At 38.0% G+C, this 9,721-nt stretch overlaps 2 protein-coding genes across 3 annotated transcripts; one reads left to right on the forward strand and one right to left on the reverse strand.

Annotated features, from left to right (window-relative positions):
* Positions 1-249: 249 nt before the first annotated feature.
* LOC113299341 (shikimate O-hydroxycinnamoyltransferase-like) lies at positions 250-3,769 on the forward strand. 2 transcript variants are annotated; one of them, XM_026548355.1, is made up of 3 exons: positions 250-553; positions 1,610-2,056; positions 2,634-3,769. In XM_026548355.1, the coding sequence occupies exons 2-3, from the start codon at positions 1,649-1,651 to the stop codon at positions 3,534-3,536; spliced, it is 1,311 nt and encodes a 436-aa protein (XP_026404140.1). In that variant the 5' UTR covers positions 250-553; positions 1,610-1,648; the 3' UTR covers positions 3,537-3,769. The 2 variants fall into 2 exon arrangements, with proteins under 2 accessions (XP_026404140.1, XP_026404142.1); XM_026548357.1 differs by having other exon boundaries at positions 1,613-2,056.
* A 3,747-nt stretch (positions 3,770-7,516) lies between these two features.
* Positions 7,517-8,445, reverse strand: LOC113293265 (transmembrane protein 230-like). Its single transcript, XM_026541962.1, has 2 exons — positions 8,106-8,445; positions 7,517-7,909 (listed from the first exon to the last, which is right to left on the reverse strand). The coding sequence occupies exons 1-2, from the start codon at positions 8,293-8,295 to the stop codon at positions 7,788-7,790; spliced, it is 312 nt and encodes a 103-aa protein (XP_026397747.1). The 5' UTR covers positions 8,296-8,445; the 3' UTR covers positions 7,517-7,787.
* Between the last annotated feature and the right edge of the window lie 1,276 nt (positions 8,446-9,721).

Below are 9,721 nucleotides of genomic sequence, written 5' to 3' on the forward strand. Positions count from 1 at the left end.
GTTTAGCTAAATCTAATCTTATCTCACTTGAGCAACTTCACAAGGCAAACAAAGTAACATAACTAAGCAATGCACTTTCATAATATTAGGAGGAAGTCGGTGAGTGTGCAGTCAAAGATTGGTTCAAAGGTAGCACGTCAAAATCCGTGGTAGGTAAGTGATAGATAATCTTCTTCTCCTTTCTTTTCTTCATCTTTTTCTCCACTTCCAACTATAAATCCATCTACTTAGCTTCCTTTTGAAATGGGGACATGTTTGCCAAACCCCCAAGGATAAACCTAAAGCACCAAAATCTCAACGCCTGCCTGCACCACTATTTTCTTATATATATATACACCGTGCCGGTCCCACTCACCAACTATTATATCTCTACGACTACTATTTAGCAGCAAACCTCAGAACAACCATTCGCTCTCAATAGCTCATTCACCTACTCCGCTCTCTCTATATATACATATCAATCAAGGATTCTTATTTTCGAAGCTATTAGCTAGCTTGTATTGCTTCATTTATTTTGATCATAATATCATCAGCAACATTAATTTTTGATCAGGTACGTACTTAGATCATACCTTTCTCATGTTCTAACTGTTATTATATATATTTATATACACATATGTGTGTGTGTATGCTTGGTTTTCTTGTTATGGCTATTCGTTTTATGTTTAGTTTAGTTAAATCATGCATATTCTTTTCTTTTTGTTGGTGGTGAGATCAAGAACTCTGATCTCCATTGCTATCATCGAACTCTACGAGAATAAGCTGACAATATGAATGTTGAAAATCGTACTTTAGAATGAACCCAAAATTTGTCTTTAGATTTTTATGCATAGTCGAAACATAACACAACGATATATGCGACAAGGTCTACTACGTAACGACGGGATTAGTCCTTTCTTCAATGGCGGGCAATAATGGTACGTATACATCGAGGAGGATGGGATTTCACTTTCAGGCACCTACCAACTACCTAGTCATACGAAGAAGAAAAGTTTCTGTATCTATACGATATCATTAAGCTATTTTATTTAGTTTGGTCATGATTTTCGTTGAACATTTCTAAAATAAACACGCAAGAATGGTCCAAATTAGCAACTCACCTACTTTTATTTGGTGGAGCTAGTTGGTCCACTTTTGATACGCCCTTACTTAAGTAATCATAATCGCTGGATATGTTAGAGTAATAATAACTATATTTAAAATTTGATAAACCAGTGTAGCAACCTTCTTCTTATAAGCACGTGTCTTATTTCTTCGAACTGACAATAAATCCTTTTGGTGGTAAAACCCGAACCAAGTGGTCCAACACGTTATTTTTCTTTCGCTGTGAAATAGACAAGACAATTCCATGGTGTTGATGCAAGAGTTGTTCAACCAGAGAGAAAGAGCTTCACGACAGATGATTTTTCACGACAAAAGTTCTTTCCTGTCCAAGATTCTTTCTTTCCATTGAGTGAAATATGTTGAAAATGCAAACATCTTTGAGTGCAGTTTGGCACAAAGTTCCCCACCACAATAGTATTTGGTTGGAAACAATATATCGTACTAGAATTATAAATTATCGCATTTTTGCCCGCACTGATCATTATTTTTCATTCCGTCATTCTAGCAGGACTTGACAAGTTGAAAGAAGAGGGAAAAAGAAAAGATGAAAATCAGCATAAAGGAATCGACTATGGTCCGGCCGGCCGAGGAAACTCCACAGAGAAGCCTGTGGAATGCAAACGTAGACCTAGTGGTACCAAGAATGCACACACCTAGCGTGTACTTTTACAGACCAAATGGTTCTTCAAATTTCTTCGATTGTTCTGTGCTCAAAGAAGCTCTCAGTAAAGTGCTTGTGCCTTTTTACCCAATGGGTGGTAGATTGAAAAGAGATGAAGACGGCCGTATTGAAATAGATTGCAACGGGGCAGGTGTTTTGCTTGTCGAAGCTGAAACAACTTCAGTTATTGATGATTTTGGCGATTTTGCCCCTACTTTGGAGCTTAGACAGCTTATTCCCTCCGTCGATTATTCCGGAGATATCTCTTCATACCCTCTCCTAGTTTTACAGGTACACTTTGTTAATTCATTTTCTTATTGGAATCATAGCTTCACTTTCAATCTCTGATTTTGTTGTTTTCCTAAAGTTGAATTCTTTAAAATTATCAAATGTTAATTTTCTTTCATTCTTCTATTTTTCAAACTTGTTTTTTATAAAAAAAAAAAATGTTTTCCTAGACATGCATGATTGAGTAGATGAAAAGTAAAGGCTTCCGCCATCATGTTATTTTATTTTACACGCGAAATGGACAAGTAATGATTTGAAAATAGCTAGCACTAAGTTGCTCACTAAAAAAAACGAAATCGCCCAACAATTGAGAGTAGAACAGTGGCTGGCATTCAGGTCTGATTTTTTTTTTGATCGGTTGCATTCAGGTCTGATTAGTGCGGCTGTAGTGGACCTTGTCTAGTTCTAGTTCACCCATCGCTTCCAATAATACCACTAGAAGGTCAAAGGCCATCTCTGCAACTTTAAGTCAAGATTAGATCTTACGACTAATTGTTGTTACAAACATTTCCTGATAAAAAGGAAGTACAGTACTTTTGACAAATTTTGGCATTGACATGGTCGTTTCATTTGTTGATAGGTTACGCATTTCAAATGCGGAGGCGTCTCCCTGGGAGTTGGAATGCAGCACCATGTAGCTGATGGAGCGTCTGGTCTCCATTTCATTAACACGTGGTCCGACATGGCACGCGGACTTGACCTCACCATCCCACCCTTCATCGACCGAACACTGCTGCGTGCAAGGGACCCACCAACGCCGGCCTTCCACCACATCGAGTATCAACCACCACCACCCATGAAAGCACCATCACCAAATTCTCAGCCAGGTGATCTTGGTTCTGAAACCTCAGTAGCCATCTTCAAAATTACGCGAGACCAGCTCAACACACTCAAATCCAAATCGAAAGAGGGTGAAAACATCACGGTTAACTACAGTTCTTATGAGATGCTTTCCTCCCACGTCTGGAGATCCGTCTGTAGGGCGCGCGACCTTCCAGCTGATCAAGAAACGAAATTGTACATTGCCACAGATGGACGATCAAGACTCCGTCCTGTTCTGCCACCTGGTTATTTTGGAAACGTTATATTCACAACTACACCAATGGCCGTGTCAGGTGACCTAGATTCGAAACCGTTGACTTACGCAGCTGGTAGGATTCACGATGCATTGTTGAGGATGGACGACGAGTACCTACGCTCAGCTCTTGATTATCTCGAACTTCAGCCAGACTTGACAGCTCTTGTCCGTGGTGCCCATACATTTCGATGCCCAAATATTGGGATCACCAGTTGGGCAAGGTTGGGCATACATGATGCAGACTTTGGATGGGGTCGACCGATATTTATGGGTCCAGGTGGAATAGCTTTTGAAGGTTTGGCGTTTATGTTGCCAAGCCCTGTCAATGATGGAAGCTTATCGCTGGCTATTTCCTTGCAGTCAGACCATATGAAACGCTTCGAGAAGATCTTGTACGATTTTTAAACCACACCACTGTCCGATTACCGCATCAAAACTCTCTGGTTACGAAGGAGAAAGTGCAGTTTTGCGTCTCAGGAGAATTGGCCTCAACATGCTTGTTTTCTAGTTCTCAATTTGGAAAATGTTTTACATATCCTGTTTAAGAACAATATTTCAGGACAAAAAGTTTATTGTAATAAACCTCACGTTAGTTTATGAATTTATTTGTGCTCCTGCATACCAAGGTTTGGTTTTTTTATAATGGCTTAGCCTCTGGAATTCGAGATTGTGCACAGTGTTATGGCTCAATGCTTGCATGTTTTGAGGCAATGTGAAGTCCCAAGTTTCACAAGAACTGGCCAACACTATTTGAATTCTTCCAACTTTGCAAATCGCCAGAAACCATCTTTTCATCCCAGATAGAGCTCCAAACTGTGACCCATCATTATATTGGTTAAATTTGACTACTGAACTACCAAAACGGGTATTGACTTCATTTTGTAGAACAGGTTCCATCTCCAAAACTGGGGGACTCCAGTACAGGTCTAACTTTATGAAGGAGGCAGTGCAGATTGGGGTGATTGCTGCGTTAAAAGGCGCAAAGATTCAAAATATTCAAGATTTGGAATTTCAGGTTGATGGTACTGAGATTGGGGATAATGCCAGGGAGATAGGGGAAAACGCTCACCCCGAATCTCTTTCTAGTTTTAGAAGTTCATTATGTACATCTATGGCACAATGGCAAAACAACCCGTTTACTTGGCTCACTAATTTCTTCCAAAGAATGATGAAAGTTGGGTGCCGTTTACTACGCCCAATGATCAGCAAAAGCTTAACTAACTTGGCATCGTCTTACTTTCTGCACTAACAGTTGATAATGTTTGCCTGTTTGACTAACAGCTAATATCAACCTGCCAGTCGGGTGTTCTTTTCTTTTTCTCCAGCCCAACTTCAGAATCACTGCAGCCTCCGAATGGCCCCTCTTACTCTAATCCATGGGCACGCCACAAATGGGCATAACATTTAGGCTTATGAAGAAATGGGAATTGATACTTAGCTGGCCGAAGCCGCAACAAAGACTTGGGAGATAACTCTCAGTAATCTATTTTTTGTGCTACTGCTGGTGACTTTTTGGTCTTAAAAGCGGTGTCAAAAGTGCACAAATAACCTGAAACTTTTATTGTTTCAGACACCTGCTTGAATGACCCACTTTCAGATATTGATACACTAAAGATCTCGAGATGGAGTTTACTTATGGAAACCTTCACTTGGCAACAAAATCCATATGCATAAGCCATGCAGAAACCAACTGGCACAAAAATCAATATGCTAACAAAAAGTAGGGAATCAAGCAAGCTACACCACTCCTGTTTGAGTGATGCTTTGTTCACGCCCAAAAAAACCGGGTAAAATCCCGGACGAACGAGGGAAATGCTTCTCTACATTTGAATATGGAAAGGCTGAAGTGGGTCCCAGGTGATGTGAGGGACGGGATTTCTCACGGGATTACTTCCCGGTAAACCTAGCATTATTGCTCCTGTTTATGTTTTCCTGTCAGTAAATGCTGCACCAGTCTAAACGGATCACTCTCTGGTATCTACACTGTGCTATTCTAATATGTCTAATATATCATCTAAAATCTAGCATTCGAAACTGTACAATTTCTACATCAGATACAGTTCCAACTATTTCTTTGGCAGAAATCAAATTCCTGTTCCAAATCCAAAAAAGAATCTCAGACATGACTTTTCTTATCAAGAATTTTGACAAGAGATATGTCAAATTTGACCAGGAAATTCTTCTAACGTTGAACAAAAAAGGAATGTGGCAATGTAGCAATCTGAGGCCACAATAAACTGTAGCATATCTAGCGGTGTTCAATCCCACTGCCTCACATGCTGGGTTATACAGTTTGTTGCAGATAGATCTTTTCCAATAATGACTGAGGCCCTATGTTGGACCAGAGAAATACTGAGTTGACACAATATGTTAACATTCGAAACGCAACATACAAAAGTGTTATCGTTACACATAAAACCTTAGAACTCCTAAAATATGCAAAACATTTTAAAACCTCGAACTTTGTAAGAGCGTGCAAAGATGCAAATAAAAAGTAATAATCAAGGAAGACTGCAACAATTAGACCTCGAAGTTTTTGCAAACAGCTTAAGTGTTACTTGACCATAATTCAGGCAGATAACTGTCCAAGTAGAAATCTATAACAGAGTAGATTAAAGAGTAGGAATGCTACAATATTCAGCCACTTGGACTTGGAACATATTAATCATGGATGTCTCTACTGTGTGTGTACGAACACTTGTATTGTATACAAGTTTACAGGAATTTTCACCCATGATATTAGTAAGGGAATAAAACACAGTCCAAGACTGAAAAACTGTTTATGAGCTACCTTGATACAAGTATATGGGCATATTCTATAGTTGATTGTGATGGAGGAAAATGGCATCTGCTTACAGAATGTGAGCCCACAACAAACAGTAACATATCTAACCCATGGAGTACAAGGCTACAGTTAGTTGCAGATCTAACATCACTAACGAATCTAATTGTGTAAATGACCGGCAAGAAAGTTAAAGCCTGGGCAGCTTAAAACCTGTTGTGCAGTATTAGAAGCTACCAGCCCACACAAATTGTGTTGAGAAAAGAGACAAAGTGAAACCTGACATGCTTTGAAAATCGGTAAAACTCAAATGGTTGAAATTCAAAGAAATTTCTTCAACTCAGGGGGTAGAAAGACGGTTATTATTCTATAAATGCGCGATACTTGATGAAACTTAGAGCAGAACACACTTATTGGACGGCAACAGAGTGAAACCACGAGGTTTTCCTGGTTACTTGCTTCTATGTTGTGAATAATGTTTACGATAACCATGCTTGCAAATGGTTCTTACAGCTGTATGTCACTATAGTCCGTAGAGCTAAAAGAAGCTAACAGATACAACCTATGTTTTTTAGATTAATACAAGAATTGTTATATTAGTGATTCCAGAACTAGAATATCCAATTCCAACCATATCAGTTTCAAAAAGAAATGCTTATTCATTTAGGTGTTACTTCACAATACAGGCAGCTAAATATACAAGTAGGAATCTATAACAGAAAAAAATAATATGTAGGGGTGTTACAGTATCCAGCCTCTTGGACTCGGTAGATATTATTAAGAATATCTCTAACGTCTGTGTATGCACATTTATAGAATATACAAGTATGCAGGGATATTCCCTCTTTGAAAGGAAACAAAACCTAGCCCGAGTTCAAAAAGATTAGGATCTACCTTAATAGAAAGGATCATTCGGTCACAGATGAAGGTTAACAGGGTATAATTTCATCGTCAAGGGAGCCAACTTATCATATGAGCAATCTCAAAATTAGTTCGTACACGAATTTGAACATGCGGACTTCTCATTTCTGTTAAACTTTTTTCTAAGAAAGTATTTATTGCCCTTGGTTCGCCATCATATCACATGTTAAATATACTGAAACAGTAGACACAACCATGACAAGTACACATTCTAACAACAACACTTTAAAGCAAATCTGTAATTAGGAACCATATTTGGACACCTCGAGTATGTACATCTGGCTTACTTATATATAGACCTACTATTGAGAATCAAAACTGACAGGCACAATTCGATCTACTGTATAGACAGAATTAACTCTATAAGTGTGTTTGGAAAGACCATTAATCATTTGCATTAAAAACGCAAAACACTCATCACCATGCAAAGAACCACAAGCTGAAGAGAGGTCCATAAAACTTTCTTTAAATAAAACCCCAGATATTCCCAAATGTTAACAATTTAGATGCACACGACAAACAATACGACACAAGCAAATGCTCCTAGAATAATTGATGACAGATCAGCAGAAAACAGCTGTGAAAACAATACAAGCGCACACAAAATTGGCCACATATCCCAAAGATCAGACATTAGGAACATAAAAGGTCAAAATATTTCCTTATAGTAAACCCTGAAATAGATTTTAAAGGGACAAAAAAACACTAACACATACATTCATACTATAAGCAAAAGATTTTCTACATTGCAAGGCAAATTACAAAAAGCGCATAAACCCCTTGTCCATATAAGCTTTCCATCCATTATTTAAACATAAGAACTACTATAACAACAACAACGCAATAACGAAAAGAAAAAGTATAAAAATCCAGAGAGAGATAAGAGATAAAGATCTGTACATAAGTAAGTAAAGCAGCTCCTCCAATGACAGATGATGTCCGCCCATTCTCTACTACACAGGTGGAATGTTGGAGAAAGAAAACCCTTTGTATCCTTTATACGCATAGTAGGCAATCCTTGTATAATAAAACCCAGGTATAAACAGTATCGATCCCAATGCCGCAAAGAAAATCCCTAAAATTTCAACAACGCCAAAAACAAAAAAAGAATCACATAAATAAACGATCTTGATTGAAACTCTAGAATTAGATTAGCACAACAAATTAAAACCCTAAAATTTTACCAAAAAATTAAAACCTTAAATCAAGAAGAAATTAAAGATTTGGGGTTTGAGAGAAATTAGGTGAAATTAGGTAAAGTTATTACTTACCATGAGCAGTATCACCACCAACTCTGTTAACCGCCATGTAAATCCCAAAGATTATACCTAAAGTTCCAAAAACAAGTAATGAAATCGCTAGAGCTATTTCTTTAATTGGTGGTCGATTATGAACTATGTATGAAGATTCTATCATTATATCTTCATCTGATATTGAAAATGCGTGATCTACATATGCCATTGATTTCGATTAGATTGAAGCTGGAATTTATCGATTTGCAGGATTAGGTTTTTCTTTTTCTTCCTCTTCTTCTTATTTTCGTCTGATTAAAGTGGAATTTTTATTGGGTTCCGTGGGAAATGAGAAAAAGTCTTGAAAATTAGGTTTATGATGAAAGTGTTATTCCGTGGCGTGTTATAGCGGGATCCTATATTTCTTTGTGCGTGCCGTTTACTGTGTGCTGACTGCTGAGAGTTTTGTATTGTGCGTGCCGTTTCTTGTGCTGCACAATGGATCGGGCCGCGTCTTAGCCTCACGGGAAGGGGTGAGCAAAAACACCCATGTCCACGGATTTTATCCAAACCAATCTGCATTTTAGAGGGTGCACATCCAATCTGTTTTTCGCTGCATTGAGTGTAGATGAAATTATGAAATCGGTCGTTTTCACAGGTTGGATGTGGGTGATATATCACTCATCCGTTGGACACCCATACAGAGGATAGTTTTAGTATTATACCAAAATACAAAGGATAAGCTAGGGAGTGAGCAAGGTAATTATATTTAGAAGCTAGAGAAATAACCAGGATCAGAATAAGAGAGAGGGACGAAGCTATGGATACTACGGACTTGGTATGCATGATCACACAATCTTTTTTGTCTGTGTTTATTGTACGTAGTATTAATATTAATTTTTTGTAATTATGTTTTGAAATCCACCAGTCCACCACGCATCCACCCAGTTCATTCGTTCACCCGTGGATATTTTACCTTGGGTAATGGATTGGACGTGAGTGCATTTCTAATATCTGTCATTTTAATGGATTGGACACCAGTGGTACTAAATCTGCACCCACCCACCCATTGATCACCCGTAACGGGAAATTTGTTGGTAGGTCGAGAATCTCGTCTTCATCCTATAGTCCACAAGGAAAAACCATTTTCCCGGAAGCTCAAAAAGGTTTTGAAAAGTGAAAATTACTGCACAACTCCTTGTTTTTATCAGTTTTGAAAACCACCTCAAACTGAAATTAAAAATCAAAAAACTAAAATAAGGATACCGAAATCAAAACTGCAAACCGATCAAAATCAAAAGAAAGGAAATTATCAATGAAAATGTATTAAAAAGGAGGAATCATCAATAAAAATACAGATCTATTTAATTAAACCAAACAGAGAAAAACCAGTTACGACAAGAACGATCAACAGAAAAATAAGATAAATAATTAGAGAAAAAATTCCTTCACGGAAAAAAAAAAACAAGAAAAAAGTTATTCCCACTTTACTAACAGCAAAAAGGAAGAGAAATATTGTTATCAAGCTTTCCCTAACAGCATTCACCCACCATGCAAGACTAGCGTACAACCTTACATCGTCACCAAACATCATTTGATGCGATAAGTCTAATCCATGGAATGCATGGTGATACTTGGTGTTGATCCCTCACCAA

The sequence above is a fragment of the Papaver somniferum genome, chromosome 7 (genome assembly GCF_003573695.1).
Source record: "Papaver somniferum cultivar HN1 chromosome 7, ASM357369v1, whole genome shotgun sequence".
In the NCBI taxonomy this organism is placed as follows: Eukaryota; Viridiplantae; Streptophyta; class Magnoliopsida; order Ranunculales; family Papaveraceae; genus Papaver; species Papaver somniferum.